The following is an 18,802-nucleotide window of genomic DNA, read 5'->3' on the forward strand; positions in this document are numbered from 1 at the left end:
GATAATACACAAGTACCAAAATTTCTTCCCGTATGGAATAAAAAAAAAAACAAATCTCAAATTAAATTCTCAAATTTGGAACGCCTTATTTTCCACGCGAAGGTATTTTCTGGGTAGGTATTTACCAGGGGGGTATTTTTCACAGGGGATATTTTCCACGGAGGGTATTTTCTGGGTTTTTCCACGGGAGGAGGTATTTTCCGGGGGACATTTTTCCTGGGGAGAGGTTTTTTCCGGGAGGAATTTTCTGGGGGTTATTTTCGCGGGAGGGGGTGTTTTCCACGGGTAGGGGGTAAAAGGGTTTTCACGGGTAAAAAGTTTACAACTTTTTGTAAAGCCTTCCTTGATTAGGCTACCAATATCAAAGCTGAACTGGCGGCAAAAACCACTGACGATCCAAACTTGCTTTGATAGTCTCGCACCAGGCGATCTACTGATTTTAGTGCTTTAAAAATATCTGAGTCTGAGGGGGTGGCTGGTTTTTCTGCCTAATTTAAAGCCCCTGATAGTTCGCAGGCTAAAAATTTGGATGATGAAATTGGGAGTTTTTTGAACAGTCGAGCTAGATCTATACAGGTAATCATTGGAGGTAATTTGATTAAGGAGTTATACCGAAGCTTAAAAAGAAGTTTTCTTGAGGGTCGGATGGGAATTGTGTTCACCATTTTGAGTTTGCCAGTGATTACCTTTTTGGCTTTACTTTTCCAGATGATTTTTACAGTAGGAGTTGTTTCCCGATTGCTTATGTGTTGGTGTTGGAAGAAAGGGAAACCACTTTCTCAATGATTATCTTATAGGCCCATTAGAGTTTCTAGTTTATTTTCGAAGATTTTCAGTTATTGATTATTGAACATATATTTGGCATATATATTTGAACATATATTGAACATATATTGAACATATATATTTGAACATATTTGACAACTATGTGTCTTTCAGTTTGGGTTTTAATCGCAGTCTTGGTTGTTACCACACTTTATGGAGTTTATGTACAGTACTAAAGGATGCTGAAAGGTCAGGTAGCCCTTTGGCCGTTGGCGCATATGACATTAGTAATGCCTTCGGCTCTCTAATTCATTCTCAGGCTATGCTTGAGTTATAAAAAAGTGTGTAGTTCAACCTCTTTATTGTATATATTGACACCTCCGAGTACGTTTAAAGATTGGATCTTCGCTTCTTCCTTCAGAACTCCACATGAATATCCTATTTAAACAAGAGGCCATTACCTCTCCTACTGTATATAATAGCGCAACCCTAAGAGCCCAAGGGGATTTATCGCCTTGCTGTATATTGAACGGGGTTAGTGTGTCTGTGTTTTGTTATGCGGGTGACGTTCTTAACCTAAGTAGGACTGTGATTAGCTTAGAAAAAGTTTTAGGGAGATTGCTAAGAATTATAAGGAGATTGGTCTTTCTTTAGATGTGGCTAAGTCTCAAGTGGTTTTATTTAATTCTAACCGTTCTGAAACCCCTGATAGAGTAAATCTGGGAGATTCTGATGTTGTACCACTGCAGGAGCTTGTGTACCTTGTTTTACCTATTGGTACATCCCTAAAGTCAACTCGGAAATTACTTATTGCCCGAACCGAATGTCCAATCCGTAATGAGTGTAGTGGTGCAGATGGATCACAGCTGATCCTTAGTAAATGCCACCTTGCGAAAGTAAATAATGCTATTTCTCTCCCTCATGTTCTATACCTGGTTCCTTTTTATGATATTTTTAACCAATCTGGTAAAATAAAAATTAAGAGGGCTTAATTCAGATATTTAAAGTTCCTTGTTTGGGTTCCTCCATGGACTAGGAATGGTAGACTACGGGAGAGATACAGCTTGCCATCATGTTGATGTTGCAGATAAAATTTTTTCCAAGCTAACAGATTATCAGTCGAACCACCCTTGGAAGGATTTTTGTTTTAATGCTAGTTTTCTTATTCCTTTTGCTGGATTATTATCATTTTATATAGTGTTTATTTGTACGATTCATTTAAAGAGGTTTACGACCCTTGGAGTGGCTTACTTTACCAAAATGTTTTGTCTATTTGAGTTTTAGTTTGTCCGTATTTGCTCCTGTTTTTGGAATTATATTGATTTTAATTTTCTTTTTTTTATACTCCATCGTCATGCCTTGTATTTTTGTTGGGTCATTAAATAGATAAATGAATTAATTAATTAATAGTGTATTACAATGGCTAAAATTTTATTTTTAATGAGAGGGAACTATTCGCATAAACAAATATAATGGCCACACTCGTTTCTGCTCCATTTTAAAAGAGGTTTCAGAAAAATGAAAGATTCAAAGCCAAAGTTTCAGCTGTAGGAACTGCAAATGGCGCATAATTACTGCCTGTAATGAAAGATGCAGGCCTTTGTCAAGAAGCGGCGTGGCACAGACTCTTAAACTATTTGTTACGGAAGCAAATAAAAAAGATAAGCAAATTGAACGTATTTATTGTCGCTGCAATAGCCATTCTTAAATACTGTAGAAGAATTACTATTACGGCTGACAAGTCTAGACAAATGAAGTCCCATTATTCTGATTGAAACCAGTTAAAATAAAATCTCAAAATAGATCTTCCCATATTGTGGAATGCTCAGGCAATGCTGAGAAGTCAATGCATAGAAGGCTGAATGGACTAAAAGAGAGAGCATTTCTCCTCTGCACTTGTAGTGCTACTTCAGGGGGATATACTTTTTGCCAACAACAGGTACAATATAATGCATACAGTGGGTAACATTCTACTACGAAATGAAAACTATTGCCGATACTGAAAATTGATGGGCTATAAGAAGGATCCTGAAATCCTTAGAAAATGGCTTCGGATCGAAACGAAAAGCTATCCATTATCATCATAATGGTGAGAGAGGAGAGTGAACGTCTACATTAATATAGTCTGTCTCGCGATGTCAGAGCTGCTTAGCTTTATGCTGATGGTCGTTTGCCAGCGTTTCACCAGCTATAAATGTCTACGCGCTTTGAATGGCGTTAGCGTGTATTGGCATTAGGAAATGAGCTGTTTCGGGGACTTTGAGCTCCTGTTCATTGTCTTTCATTGTCAATAGGTTCAAAACTGTTGACAGTGTCCATTTTATTCAGATTGAGAGAAGGTTGCTTGCTTAACAAAAATATTAAATGACATTATTTGAAACAGTCCCTTTACTTTCATTGAATGTGCAAATGGTACTCAGGCAAAAGGGGGTAAGAGAGAAGTGGCATCCCAACTCATAATTTTTTAGGTACTCATTCCTTTTGTTTGAACTCAAAAGAAACTTTATTAGCAACTTGGGTTAAAAAATACATGTTTTCTTTGCCTTTTTGTTAAGTACGTTATGTCACGTTCGTTAGATTCTTCTCTAATTTGAATAAAAAAAACCTTATCAAACAGTTCGTGGTAACGAACTGTAGTAAGGAGCGACCCGGCTCAATAGTAACCAAAACTCTAAAAAATGGAATTTTGATACCAATAGCTACATCAAAAGAATCGCATTTTAATGCTGGTTTTAAATATATAAGTTTCATCAAGTTTAGTCTTACCCATCAAAAGTTACGAGTCTGAGAAAATTTGCGTTATTTTAGAAAATAGGGGGAAACAACCCCTAAAAGTGATAGAATCTTAACGAAAATCACACCATCAGATTCAGCGTATCAGAGAACCCTGCTGTAGAAGTTTCGAGCTCCTATCTACAAAAATGTGGAATTTTGCATTTTTTGCCAGAAGGCAGATCACGGATGCGTGTTTATTTGTTTTTTTGTTTTTTTGTTTGTTTTTTTTTCCCCCAGGGGTGATCGTATCGACCCAGTTGTCCTAGAATTTTGCAAGAGGGCTCATTCTAACGGAAATGAAAAGTTCTAGTGCCCTTTTTAAGTAACCAAAAAAATTGGAGGGCACCTAGGCCCCCTCCCACGCTAATTATTTTCCCAAAGTCAACGGATCAAAATTCTGAGATTGCCATTTTATTCAGCGTAGTCGAAAAACCTTATAACTATGTCTTTGGGGACGACTGACTCCCCCACAGTCCCAGTGGGAGGGGCAACAAGTTACAAACTTTGACCTGTGCTTACATATAGTAATGGTTATTTGGAAGTATTACATAAAAAAAAACTAGTTTTTTTTAACTGAAAGTAAGGAGCGACATTAAAACTTAAAACGAACAGAAATTACTCCGTATATGAAATAGATTGTTCCCTCCGCAATCCCTCGCTCTTTACGCTAAAGCTTTTAATTGTTTTAAAAAGCAGAATTGTGGCAAAGAGTCAAACTTTAGCGTAAAGAGCGAGGGATTGCGGAGGGAACAATCTATTTCATATACGGAGTAATTTCTGTTCGTTTTAAGTTTTAATGTCGCTCCTTACTTTCAGTTAAAAAAAACTAGTTTTTTTTTATGTAATTTCTGAACGTTTTTGAATTAATGCATGTTTGATTTTGACTCTCCACACGTAAACTATTCAAATGAAATTTGCATATTAATTCCTTTTTTGGCTAAATGGCTTTCTCTTAGTTTTGATCATACGATTTTGAGAAATATGGGATGGGGAAGGAGGCCTAGTTGCCATGCAATTTTTCCGTTACATAAAAAGGCAACAATTAATTTTAATTTTAACGAATTTTTTTATTAGCAAAAAATATACGTAACTTTAGAATTAACTTACGTAACAAACTTTTATATTCTTTAATTATTATTATGTATATGAGGGGGTTTGTACCCTCGTTAATACCTCGTTCTTTACACTAAATCGTAAGTTTTGTCCCAATTCTTTAAGAATGACCCCTGAATCAGAAAGGCCGTAGAATAAATAGTTGAAATTACTAAAAATACTTTAGCATAAAGAGCGAGGTATTTATCTCCTCCTAAATACCTCGCTCTTTATGCTAAAGTATTTTTAGAACCCCTCATATGCGTAATAATCTCTGTTCGTTTTAAGTTTCAATGCTGCTTCTTCCTTTCATTTGAAAAAAACGTTTTCATGTTTATTTTTCATTGTTTCCTTATAGTAATGCTAGAGAATCCTGCGCCCTTTTCATTGAATTTTTCTTCCCCCATGACAGATTCCTCCAAGGAAAGATCCTCCAACATAGCCCCCTCTCCTCAGCGCCACCCCCAAACAAAATAAAATCCCCCTGAAAACGTCTGTACACTTCCCAATAACCATTACTATATGTAAACACTGGTCAAAGTTTGTAACTTGCAGCCCCTCCCCCAGGGATTGTTGGGGAGTAAGTCATCCCCAAAGACATAGTTATTATGGTTTTCAACTATGCTGAACAAAATGGCAATCTCAAAATTTTTGATCCGTTGACTTTGGGAAAAAAATGAGCGTGGGAGGGGGCCTAGATGCCCTCCAATTTTTTTGGTCACTTAAAAAGGGCACTAGAACTTTTCATCTCCGTTAGAATGATCCCTCTTGCGACATTCTAGGACCACTTGGTCGATACGATGACCCCTGGGGAAAAGAAAAAAAAAAAAAAACAAACAAACAAATAAACACGCACCCGTGATTTGTCTTCTGGCAAAAAATACAAAATTCCACATTTTTGTAGATAGGAGCTTGAAACTTCTACAGTAGGGTTCTCTGATACGCTGAATCTGATGGTGTCATTTTCGCTAAGATCCTACGACTTTTAGGGGGGTGTTTCCCCCTATTTTCCTAAATGGGGCAAATTTTCTCAGGCTCGTAACTTTTGATGGTTAAGACTAAACTTGATGAAACTTATATATTTAAAATCAGCATTAAAATGCGATTCTTTTGATGTAACTATTGACATCAAAATTCAATTTTTTAGAGTTTTGGTTACTATTGAGCCGGGTCGCTCCTTACTACAGTTCGTTACCACGAACTGTTTGATACAGGCGTTTTCAGGAGGATTTTTTTGGTTTGGGGGAGGGGTTGAGAAGAGGGGGATATGCTGGGGGAACTTTCCTTCGAGAATTTGTAATGGGAGAAGAAAATTTCCATGAAGGGAGAGCAGGATTTACTAGCATTATTTAAAAAAAAACAATTAAAAAATAAAAGTGAAAAAGCTTTTTCAGCTGGAAGTAAGGAACAGCAATAAAACTTAAAACAAACAGAAATTATTACCCATATGAGGGGCTCACCTCCTTCTAATAGCTCGCTCTTTACGCTAAAGTATTTTCGGTAATTTCAACTACTTATTCTACGGCTTTTGTGATTCAGGGGGTCATTCTTAATGAATTGGGATAAAATTTAAGCTTTAGTGTAACGAGCGAGGTACTGACGATGGGGCGAATCCCCTCATATATGTAATAAAAACATGAGAATACAAAAGTTCTTTAAGTAAGCTAATTTATAAGTTACGTAAATCTTTTACCAATAAAAAGATTCGTAAAAAATTAAAAGTTCTAGTTGCCTTTTTAATTAACCAAAAAATCGGGGGGCAACTAGGCTTCGTCCCCAGCTCTTTTTTTCTCAAAATCATTCGATCAAAATTATGAGAAAGCCATTGAGCCAAAAAAAAAAAATATGCAAATTTCGTTTTGATTATTCCTCTGCGGAGAGCCAAAATCAAAACATGCATTGATTCAAAAACGTTCAGAAATTAAATAAAAAAAAGAAGTTTTTTCAACTGAAAGAAAGGAGTGACATCAAAACTTAAAACGCACAGAAATTACTTCGTATATGAAAGAGGCTGCTTCCTCATCAACGCCCCGCTCTTTACACTAAAGTTTTTTACTGTTTTAGAAAGAAGAATTGAGAGAAAGAGTCAAACTTTAGCGTAAAGAACGGGGCGTTGATGAGGAATTAGCCTCTTTCATATACGAAGTAATTTCTGTGCGTTTTAAGTTTTGATGTCACTCCTTACTTTCAGTTGAAAAAACTTGTTTTTCTTATTTAATTAGCAAATAGAGCTACGGAAAATACAAACTATTTTCGTCTTTCCATTATATCTGTATATATCATATATATATATATATATATATATATATATATATATATATATATATATATATATATATATATATATATATATATATATATATATATATATATATATATATATATTAATGGTTATTCATTTATAGGAATTATTTTTTTCATTTGAAGCGAATGTAAAATCCGGAATGCAGTATAGTGGCGCAGTTGGATCACAGCTGATCCTTAGTAAACGCCACCTTGCGAAAGTAAACAAAGCTATTTCTCTCCCTCATGTTCTATACCTAGTTCCTTTCTGGGATATTTTTAACCAATCTGGTAAAATAGAAATCAGGAGGGCTTAATTCGGATATTTAAAGTTCCTTGTTTGGGTTCCTCCTTGGACTAGGAATGGTAGACTGCGGGAGAGATACAGCTTTCCATCATCTTGAAGTTGCAGATTAATTTGAAGTTCGAATTCTCGTGTGGGCTACTGTCGGATTAATTAGTGTTATTATCAGAATTTGCTTTTCTTGGAAATGTCTGTTTTAGTATCAAATTAAATTTCAATAGACTTAGCAAAAACATTCTCTTAAAGCAACAACTATTTTTCAGATTTGTGTCAACCTGATGGAGACTCTAAAAAGACTAATTTACTATTTGCAGCAATGGAATATAGACCCTTTAGTTTCCCCGTTTTGTATCTTCATTATCTTTTCTGCCCTCACTAACTTCTCGTCTGGTAACCAGAGAGGCTCAAGGTAAATTAATTTGATACTTACAAGTAAAACACTAGTTTATTCTTATTTGTTTTATTTCAAAAGCTTAATTTATTCAGTTGTCCTAAATCAGGCAAAGTTCAAAGTATTTTACCCTTATCAAATATAATTTTCCTACGCACTTTATCAAATGACACTTTCGATTTTGATCAGCATGGTCAATTTAAGAAGATATAATTAAAATGATATCATTGTATCATTAAGTTAAAAGGAAATTATTCAGTTGTAGAAATAAGTGACAGTAAATTAGTAAATTAAGTTAAAGCAGAAAAATTGTTTGAGGTTTTCACGTTAACTATTTTGTTTTCTCTAAATATTAGGGTATATTGAAGTGCTGTTTTTGATTTTAAAAGTAAAGATCGTCATACAGAAGCGTTAATCTAAAACAAAAATTTTGAGAGGGTACCTACCTTTCAGGAAGCTATGATGCTGATAGACTCCAAAATGGGAATCCGAAAGAAAATTTTCAGGAACAGTTGAATGCCAAAATAGAGAGTTTAAAGTTTAACAATGTAGAAGATGGATGGAGGAGTTTCAGTAAAATAATTTGTGAAGTAGCTGATGGTGTCTTAGGGAAGAAAGTTAGGAACGCAGCGAGTATTTTTATTAAAAATATTTAACACAGAGAAAGAAGGGCTTGTACAAGAATTATTTGAAGGGCAGGTCACGTGAAAATAAGAGGAAAGTGAGGAAATTGGCAACAAATACTAAAATAAGAATTAATTAGGCGTGCATTGAAAGCCGTGGATAAAATTGTTGAAGATCTGGACGATTCAGCTACACGGTACAATGGTAAAATGTTGTACTGGCATATTAACAAATTCAGAGCAAATAGCCAATCTGGACTTATCCCAGGTAAAGATATTAATACGGTCACAATTATTGACAAGGAAAGAGTTAAACAGAGACGGGCAGAACATTTTGAGAAAGTGCTAAAGAGTGATAAAGTTACAGAACTAGATTTTCAATTCAATTTATTTATAACTAATCTTTTCCAAAAAAAGGGCCTAGCGCCCTCAAGAGTGAGTAATAAGAGAGAAAAAAGGTATAGATAAATACAAATCAACACCAACAGACAATCAAATAAATAATGGTGACCAAGGCTGAGATACTATCGACACAGAAGAAGGAGAATCATGTAGCCTTTAATCAAGAACACATATAGGCGAAACTAGACGGACTTTATTCATTAAGTAGCTATTTCTAGTCCAAGGAGGGCGACTGAGAAGGAATTAACATAACGGAAATATACTCTACGAACAGATATTCTCCGAAAAAGTAGGACCATCTGTGTCTTTAAAATGAAAGCTACAACCGCAGTTTTTCTACATTGAAAGAATGCCTAGTATCCTTATATTCATTACAAAGCTGATGAAACGCATTTTCACGTCCAATAAAAGTACGCCTTAAATTCAATACGCCATCTGCAAAAGTCGTTAATGACAAATTAAATCCACGGTAAATACAACTAAAATTAACAGAATTTTGTGGATGTAAAACAGAGTTATTAAATAAAGACGGTGAGGTCGGACTCCTTTCAAAACATCAAAAAGGGAAGATCCTGCCTCTAACTTCCCCTTAAGGTATTGGTACATATACAGAAGGCATTTTACTATACCCAAATTTACCCGTCTTTTATTAACTTCAAGTAAAACTTAGGAAAAATTGCAAGAATCGAAAGTTCGAGCAACAACTAAGGAACAAAGGATAATATGGGATCTACTTCTTTCTGCATCAGCAAGAACATTCATTAAAGCAAAAAGGGCATGCTCCTGGCTAATACCTTTTTGGTAATCAAACTGGTGGAGTGGGACATAACATTTAGAAACAACTTCATCCAAAATAACTGACTCAAATAATTTGAAAATAGTGCAAGAAACTGTTATAGGTAATATATATATATATATATATATATATATATATATATATATATATATATATATATATATATATATATATATATCTATATATATAAAAATAAGTTGTCTGTGGATCTGTGGATCGTGGATCAGGTGACGTCATGTTTTTGTGTCGGCTGACGTCATGAAATTAGTTGTCGTCATTTTTGTTATGACGATGCTTAGTATATTGTAAAACACATTAATTTGGTTAATAATATACCATTTAAAACACCAAAATGAACATGCTGGAGTAGTCACTCAGTGAGAGAGGGTGTCAGAACGGAGAATGAAGGTCCCAGGTTCAAATCCTGGTTAGGCTAAAAAAGGTAAAAAACTAAAAACTAAAAAAAAAACTGAAAAAACTAAAAGGCAAAAACTACAAAAAAAAATAAAAACTAATAAAAAAATAAAACAGCCGAAAAACTAAAAAAACTAAAGAAACTAAAAAAAGGAAAAAACTTAAAAAACTAAAAACTAAAAAAAACTAAAAAAAGGAAAAAACTGAAAAATAGAAGAGAAAAAGAAAACTAATGAAATTAAAAATAAACATAAAAAAAATAAAAAAGATAAAAACTAAAAATAAAGTAAAAAGGAAAAACGAAAAAAAAATAAAAAAGCTAAAAAAAAGGTAAAAACCAATAAAAAACTGAAAAGAAAAAAGGTGAAAAACTAAAAAAAAATTTAATCTAAAAAACTAAAAAAAACTAAAAAGGTAAAAACTATAAGAACCAAAAAAGAAAAAAAAACTAAAAAAAGGAAAAAAACTGAAAAATAAAGGAGAAAAAGAAAACTAAAAAAATATAAATAAAAGTAAAAAAACTAAAAAGATAAAAACTTCAAAAAAAAACTAAAAAGAAAAAGAAAGAAACTAAAAAACCTAAAAAAAGTCAAAACCAATAAAAAAAAACTAAAAGGAAAAAAAGGGAAAAAATTAAAAATTTATTTCATCATATACCAATTCAAAAACGAATGTATACCGGGATGACGACCGGGACACAGGGAATATAAATGACACAACTACAACGGGGACGCCGGGGGCACAGGGGGATATAAATGACGACCGGGACACCGGGACACAAGGAATATAAATGACGCCCGGGACGCTCAAAGAGAAATCACAGACTGGGACACCGGGACACAAATGACGACCGGGACACAGGGAATATAAATGACGACCGGGACACAGGGACATAACTAAAAAGGGGACGCCGGGGTGCACAGGGGGATATATAAATGACGATGGCGACTCAGGGAATGGTCGATTAGCAATCACCATCAACAAAGCTCAAGGGCAATCATTAGAATCATGAGGTATAGATCTGAATACGGATTGTTTTCCCATGGACCATTATATGTTGCATGTTCAAGAGTCGGTAAACCTGACAATCTATTTATATGCACAGACAATGGGACAGCAAAGAATGTTGTATATTCGCAAGTTTTACGTAGTTAAAAACATATATATATATATATATATATATATATATATATATATATATATATATATATATATATATATATATATATATATATATATATATATATATATATATATATATATATATATATATATTCACAGGTGGGACATAGGGACACAACTACAATGGCGCGTAACTAATATGGCGCGTAACGACTTACGCGCGCGGGGGGGCTTGGGGGGGGGGCGAAGCGCCCCCACCAACTAGGTGTTGGGGTGGCGCGAAGCGCCACCCCAACAGCTAGTATATATATATATATATATATATATATATATATATATATATATATATATATATATATATATATATATATATTATGTGAGTGGGAGGTGAATACCGAGGTGAGAGAGGCTCCTGATTGTCGCCAAAAGAGATTTGTCGCCGTTCTGAAAGACCCCGACAAGAGTTTCTGCATCAGGCTTGCTAGATGTAACAGACTGCACACTTTCCACAACAAGGTCTCTACCCATAACTCTTATATAATACTAATAAAAATGACAAAACTGATAAAAAACCTTGAAGCTTTACAAATTAGCTTGTGAATATGAAAAAATATTACACTAACAGGGTGTAAATGAAAGTGCACCCTCAATATTTTTTTTTTAGTTTAATTTTTGCCAAAGTCAAAAGAAGTGAAAGTAATAATTGTATCAGTATAAATGCACAAGCTCTTAAGAAAACTTTTTCCTCTTGCCCTTTTAAGCAGTACCCCTACCACTTTTGGGATAGTATAATAGGAAACTCTTTCAGCAAAAACTTTTTAATTCCCTAAACGAAATTTATTGATCATGACACTTGCAGATGTGTATTTAACTCGAATCTCAAGGGAAGTAGTCCGCACAAGCTGAGGGGTTCCCATGACTAAATGGGCAAGAAGTTCTCGTTTTGTAAAGTGGGAGATAAATTCTAAGACGCAAATAGGAAAAGCCGACAGAGAAGGAAAATATGTTTTACTGCCTTTGAAATAACGTCAATCAAAGTCAATCGTTGAGGATCGAAAGAAATCGGTGGATCACAGTTGGACTTTTTTTTAACCCCTAAAAGCTTTTTATTGTTTTAAAAATTAGAGTTGTGAGAAGAGTCAAACTTTAGCGTAAAGAACGAGACGTTGAAGAGGAGACAACCCCTTTCATGTGTGGAATAATTTCCGTTGGTTTTAATTATAATGTCGCTCCTTTCTTGCAGTTAAAAAAACGTATTTTTTATTTAATTAGTTAACTAAGGTCTGTTCAATTTAATGCAACCTTGGTCAGACGTGGTGAGTTCGATGTCACCCTGCATATGGTTTTGTTCGATCTGATTTTGAGCTCCATGCTCCTCGTCTTTGTTTTTATTTAAATGAAGATAGGTTTGGGAGCAAATCCCCTTATCCATGACGATCAAAATGATACATCATGGAAAATCTGAAAGTGTTCAACTAGAAATTACTTCTAAGGCTTCCTTCCTGTAAAACAAAATTCTAATGAAATAATTACTGACAAGACTATTGTTTTGTGAGACAAAATGGTGGAAATAAGCAAAATGCTCGAAGTGTATCTTTTGTACTTGTCTATAGATTTGAGTATGAGGAATAATTTTTCTTCGTAAATTTTGATAGTCTTAATTAAATCTGTCTAAATAATTACCCTAAATATTTAATAATTAATATGTCTAGATAATCTGTCCTAAATAACCTGTCTAAATAATTAAATACATTTAATTAAACATAAAATGACTAAGAGTTCTTTCGTCGTTTTGCGTTAGCAATCCTTATTTTGGAAAATATCCTTTGAGCAAACAAAGTAAAAAAAAAAAAAAAATCGGAATTTTTCCATATGATCATCTGCATAAGTCTAACTTCATCTGATAATATTTTTTTAAACAACACTTAAAACTGATTTTTTTTTCTTATTTTAGCGAGACCTTTAATGTCACAGGAATTCTCAATTCCCTTCAGCAGGGTTACGACAAACGCGTTCGTCCAAATTACGCAGGTAATGTTTGTTTTATTTTTACGTGCTAGTCAAATTCTTATTGCTTCCCAGAAAAGTTGATATTACAAGTTTTCCTATCATTTCTAGTATTTTATTTATAACTGGTTTCTTTTATTGTATTACTCCGAAGCTATCCTCTTCCACCAAATATAAATCGCTTTTTTGCAGAAAGGGAATAGACGAGTATTTAATCGGCCAGACAAAGAGAAAAACGCAATGCCCAGGAGCAATAGTTTTCCGATGAATCCTGCCCTAATAATAAATATCACTTCTTGAAAGACAATTTTTGTATATTAAAATATTATACTAGACTATTTAAAACCAAGAAAAAATAAAGTTTTTCTGATTGAAGCACCGAGCAGAAATTTAAACTCAAGACGAGCAAAAGAAATATCTTATATATTCAGGGCCTGCTCCCGCCTTATGATGCGTATTATCCTTTGTATTAGGGGGGCTACCACCCTTTTAATCACCCTACCATTTCTGCTAACGCTTGACCAGGATTTTTCAGAAAACGTTCAAAACTAAGACAATAATTGATGGTTGATAATTACTAATGTTTGATTTTACGGTCCACCGTTGGGATTAAAAATTATATTTAAGTTCAAGAAGACAAAACCTATTCTAAAATACAAATTTTTGACAAGTTTGTTCCAAATTTTGTGCAAATTTTTACAAATACAATTTTTTGGAAAGCATTCTAAAACGTAAGATAGAAATTTAATGACAATAGTAAGTCTTTCCTTTTACGATCAACCTGAACGTTTTGACCAAAATTTCAGTTTTTTAAAATGAACATCTCCAAATTAGTTCTATCACTTTGAAAATGAGACTGTTGAAATTTTTATTTTTTTTTTTGCACGACAATGTTCTTGTGTTCAAGCTTATACTCCCGAAACGGTGGAGTAAGAGAGTCAAAGTATAATCCTGCATTGCCCTGCTATTTCTGGTGGGAAAAAAAGTTAAAAGGAAGACATTTTACAGCTATTTTTGAAAAAAGAAGCGATTTTCCTTGTTTTCGAAGATAGGGAGGGGGCTCAAAACGTTCAACCGTGACAATGGCGATTGCAAAAGTGTACTTATTATTTCTTAGGGGATCCTAGTACTTTTTCTATATTCCTGAAAATTTGTTTTACAAACGAATTTTCACTACTAAAATGAAACTATGTAATAGTTACCATTGCTAATCCCTAAAATAAATGTAAACTGTTCCTCATCAAACATTTGTTTTCAAGATGAGTTTTTAAGGACTTTTGGTTACTGTATACTCTACGTACTACAATTCACTCTTTACTAGGTTGCACTGTTTCTGTAGCCATGATATGAATTATTTTTTCCAGGAATGATGCCGGGAGCGACTCGGCTCAATAGAAACCAAAACTCTAAAAAATGGAATTTTGATACCAATTTAATGCTGATTTTAAATATATAGGTTTCATCAAGTTTAGTACTACGCATCAAAAGTTACGAGTCTGAGAAAAATTTGTGCTATTTTAGAAAATAGGAGAAAACACCCCATAAAAGTCATAGAATCTTTACGAAAATTACACATCAGATTCAGCGAATCAGAGAACCCTACTGTAGAAGTTTCAAGCTCCTATCTACAAAAATGTGGAATTTTGTATTTTTTGCCAGAAGGCAGATCACGGATGCGTGTTTATTTGTTTTTTTCCCCAGGGGTGATCGTATCGACCCAGTTTTCCGAGAATGTTGCGAGAGGGCTCATTCTAACGGAAATAAAAAGTTCTAGTGCCCTTTTTAAGTGACCAAAAAAATTGGAGGGCACCTAGGCCCCCTCCCAGGCTAATTATTTTCCCAAAGTCAACGGATCAAAATTCTGAGATAGCCATTTTATTCAGCGTAGTCGATAAACCTTATAACTATGTCTTTGAGGACGACTTATTCCTCCACAGTCACCGTGGGAGGGGCTACAAGTTACAAACTTTGACCAGTCCTTACATATAGTAATGGTTATTGGGAAGTGTACAGGTGTTTTCAGGAGGATTTCTTGGTTGGGGGGAGTGGTTGAAAAGAGGGGGATATACGGGGGAACTTTCCATCGAGGAATTTGTCATGGGGGAAGAAAATTTCCATGAAGGGAGCGCATGATTTACTAGCATTATTTTAAAAAAAAAACAATGAAAAAATAAATATGAAAAAGTTTTTTTCAGCTGCAAGTAAGGAGCAGCATGAAATCTTAAATCGAACAGAAATTAATACCCATATGAGGGTCTCACCTCCTCCTAATACCTCGCTCTTTACGCTAAAGTATTTTTAGTAATGTCATCTATTTATTCTACGGCTTTTGTGATTAAGGGCTCATTCTTAATGAATTGGGCCAAAATTTAAGATTTAGTGTAAAGAGAGAGGTACTGACGAGGGGGCGAACCCTCTCATATGTGTAATAAAACATGAGAATAAAAAATTTTTTACGTAAGCTAGTTTATAAGTTACGTATATCGTTTACTAATAAAAAGATTCGTAAAAAATTAAAAGTTCTAGTTGCCTTTTTTATTGACCAAAAAATTGGAGGGCAACTAGACTTCCTCCCCCGCTCTTTTTTTATCAAAATCATTCGATCAAAATTATGAGAAAGCCATTTAGCCAAAAAAAATATGCAAATTTCGTTTTAATTATTTCTCTGCGGAGAGCCAAAATCAAAACATGCATTGATTCAAAAACGTTCAGAAATTAAATAAAAAAAACAAGTTTTTCAACTGAAAGTAAGGAGCGACATTAAAACTTAAAACGAACAGAAATTACTTCGTATATGAAAGGGGCTGCTTCCTCATCAACGCCCCGCTCTTTACGCTAAAGTTTTTTACTGTTTTAAAAAGAAGAGTTGAGAGAAAGCGTCAAACTTTAGCGTAAAGAGTGGGGCGTTGATGAGGAAGCAGCCCCTCTCATATACGAAGTAATTTCTGTTCGTTTTAAGTTTTAATGTCGCTCCTTACTTTCAGTTGAAAAAACTTGTTTTTTTTATTTACTTTACTGTAAAGACCGGCGGTAGTAGAGATGGGAGTTCCCATAAAATTTATGCGGCACCAGTAAAATCGTGCAGAAATTAAACAAAACACAGTTCAAATAAAACTAGAAATCGACATTAAAATAAAAAATAAGAGAAATTATCATACATATGGGGAGGACTGAGCTCCCTTGACTACCACTTTTAACACCGAAGTTTGACGTATTTTTCACCAATGTTCCAAAAAGCAATTCTCTGATATAAAAGAAATATCTTATAAACTTTGTTAAGTTATTTTCACAACATTTAAAAAATGAGAGGGTATTTTAATTGCATTTTCTTTAAAAGATATAATTTTCAGTCTAAGGTTCGGAAGTCGGTGAATAAAATACCAACATGAACCAGCTAACTATATTTTTGTAATCAGTTCACTTATAGCATTCATTCAGTGAACATGTTAAACCGGATTTACTCTCACAAAGTTTTGATAAAACAAGAATGCATCCAAGGTAAATACTCCTACTTTGCGTCGGGCCATTCATTTAGTGTTCAGGAAGGTTAATTTGCTGTCGAATTTTTTTGGATAGATTCAGATGCCAACGTGACTAATTAAAGGAGTTTTATGTGGTAGTATATTTCTACAGTCTATTTTTTCTCGGAGTTCAATTACTATTTTGTACAATGGGATGAAAGAGGAAGAAGGAAAAATCTGACAAGTTTTGTTGATAGTTTGAGTCTAGTTTTACAGACTGTTAAAGAAAATTCAACTACGTTAAATGAGCCGAATGTTAATTTTAAAGGATTAGATCAAAGGATTTCTACGATCGAAGAATCTGTATTGGAATCGAACTCGGAGGTGGAAGGTATTAAGCCTAAATTGATAAGCCTTGAGGTAGATACCAATGATTTGAAGAGCCACATTTCTGTGCAGGTTGATGAAAATTCTTTACTGAAATCGCAGTTATCTAGCATAAACCATACAATGATGAAGTTGGAAAGTAAAGAAACTGATAAAAAAATTCTAGTATGGAACGTGACAGCGATTGATACTGTAAACGCTATGGCGATTTTCGATAGCATAATTTCGTCATGCCTTGGAATCCTTGAGGTACTCAAATACACGATAGCTGATGTTAAGCCTGAAAAAAAAGCTGATAAATGTTATCATAGAGAACCGGGAGCTGAAAGTGGCAGTTCTAAAACAGGCTCGAAATCTTCGTGGAAAGACTCTCATGGGCAATCAGAATGTTTTTTTATCCTCAGATTCTCCCCCATCTGTTCGAGAAGTTCGAAAAAAAAACTTTTAGATATCCGAACCTAGTATTCGTGAAAAAACAGGTTTTGAAAATTGGATTGCGAGATCCATACCACCATCTCTATGTATTTGTCGTCTTAATGAAGGGCCAGTGGAAATGTTTTTGTTTGATGAAGTCCCACCAGATATTAGTAGCCTGATTCAAAGACAACGACAACGAAGGCAAGGAAATGGCCGGGGCAATTCTATGGACTGGATTACATGACTGAATATTTTTTCTTTTTTTGTTTAGTGAGTTTGTGGAAGCCCGGACACTTTTTGTGTTTTGATAAAACAAAATGTATTGCTTGAATTATTTGTTGAGTTAGTTTGATCCGATGCAACAGTAATAGTAATAGTGACTCATATAATGGTATTTTCTGCTAATGGTATTTTATCTCATATAATGGTATTTAATGGTAATGGTATCTCATATAATGGTATTTTATGGTATTTTCTGCTACAACAGTGTCTTTTTTATTGCATTGCTTTTTTTTTGTTTTTGCACCAACAGTATAGTATTAAACAAACCCAATTACTGTGAGTTTTAGTGCTTTTCCGTTTCAATGGGGGAGGAGTACTCCTTGGCGTGAGGTCAATGCATGATAATGGTTTGGGTGATATTATTATTTTGATTATGAATGAATGGTTTATGTTAACAGTGCTGATTATTTGTTTATTTCTTAGTTTTTCCTTGTTTCTTTTTTCATCTCTTTCCCTTTTTTTATTTATTCTTACCTTGATTTTATTATCATTATTTATCCATACCTTGATTATATTATTTTTTACTCTTTTTTCCTTATGTTTTTTCCTTATACCTGTGGTCTGGTGGGCTTGGTCGTGGGGCGGAACTGCCATCCACCATGAGTAAATCGACGATTTCTGTTAGTGGCCAGGCTGGTATCAACTCTTTGGGGGATCGTTTACTTGATTTACAAAATAGTCTTTTAGATATTAAAAATATTATTAATAATTCAATTGGAAGTAGAAATCAGATGAATAATGATTCTAACTCGGTTTTTGAAAGTAAGTATGTTTCGCAATTAAATAGTTCTGCCTCCTCTAAACGAGATGATATTTTCTTTGTGTTTCATCTTAACATTCAGGGACATTGCTCGTCTTTTGATGAGCTGAAACGGATCTTTAGTGATGGAACTCCTGATGTTATAGGATTATGTGAAACTTTCCTGGATTCAAAAAGGGATATCCTTTTAGATATTCCAGGATATAGGATGGAGAGGCTGAATAGGAAACAGATGCCGAGAGGTGGCCTTATGCTTTATTTTGCTGATCGTCTTGCATATTATGTCCGAAATGATTTGAGCAGAAATGAGGAAGGAATCTTTGAATCCCTATTTATTGAGATTAAATCAATGCGTAAGTATTTAGTCGTCGGTTTGGTTTATAGGTCCCCCAGTGGATCTATTCCTTCGTTTTTGAAAATTCTGGAAGAAGTTTTGGACTCAGTCCAAAAACATCCCTATGAACTAATTCTTATGGGTGATTTTAACCTTAACCTGCTGGATCAAAATTCTGCTTCAACTA

At 34.2% G+C, this 18,802-nt stretch overlaps 1 protein-coding gene across 6 annotated transcripts in view; it reads left to right on the top strand.

Moving 5' to 3' along the window:
* LOC136039284 (gamma-aminobutyric acid receptor subunit beta-like) overlaps positions 1-18,802 on the top strand; it is a 191,217-nt gene that overhangs the window by 74,588 nt on the left and 97,827 nt on the right. For 5 of the 6 annotated variants that reach the window (XM_065722867.1, XM_065722866.1, XM_065722870.1 and 2 more), the window contains 2 exons: positions 7,483-7,628; positions 12,922-12,998. In XM_065722867.1, coding sequence (XP_065578939.1) covers positions 7,498-7,628; positions 12,922-12,998 — 208 coding nt within the window. In that variant the 5' untranslated portion in view covers positions 7,483-7,497. Of the gene's footprint in view, positions 1-7,482; positions 7,629-12,921; positions 12,999-16,411; positions 16,473-18,802 lie in introns of those variants that run through there. The other variant, XM_065722871.1, reaches the window with a different exon arrangement.

Source organism: Artemia franciscana, chromosome 19 (assembly GCF_032884065.1).
Source record: "Artemia franciscana chromosome 19, ASM3288406v1, whole genome shotgun sequence".
In the NCBI taxonomy this organism is placed as follows: domain Eukaryota; kingdom Metazoa; phylum Arthropoda; class Branchiopoda; order Anostraca; family Artemiidae; genus Artemia; species Artemia franciscana.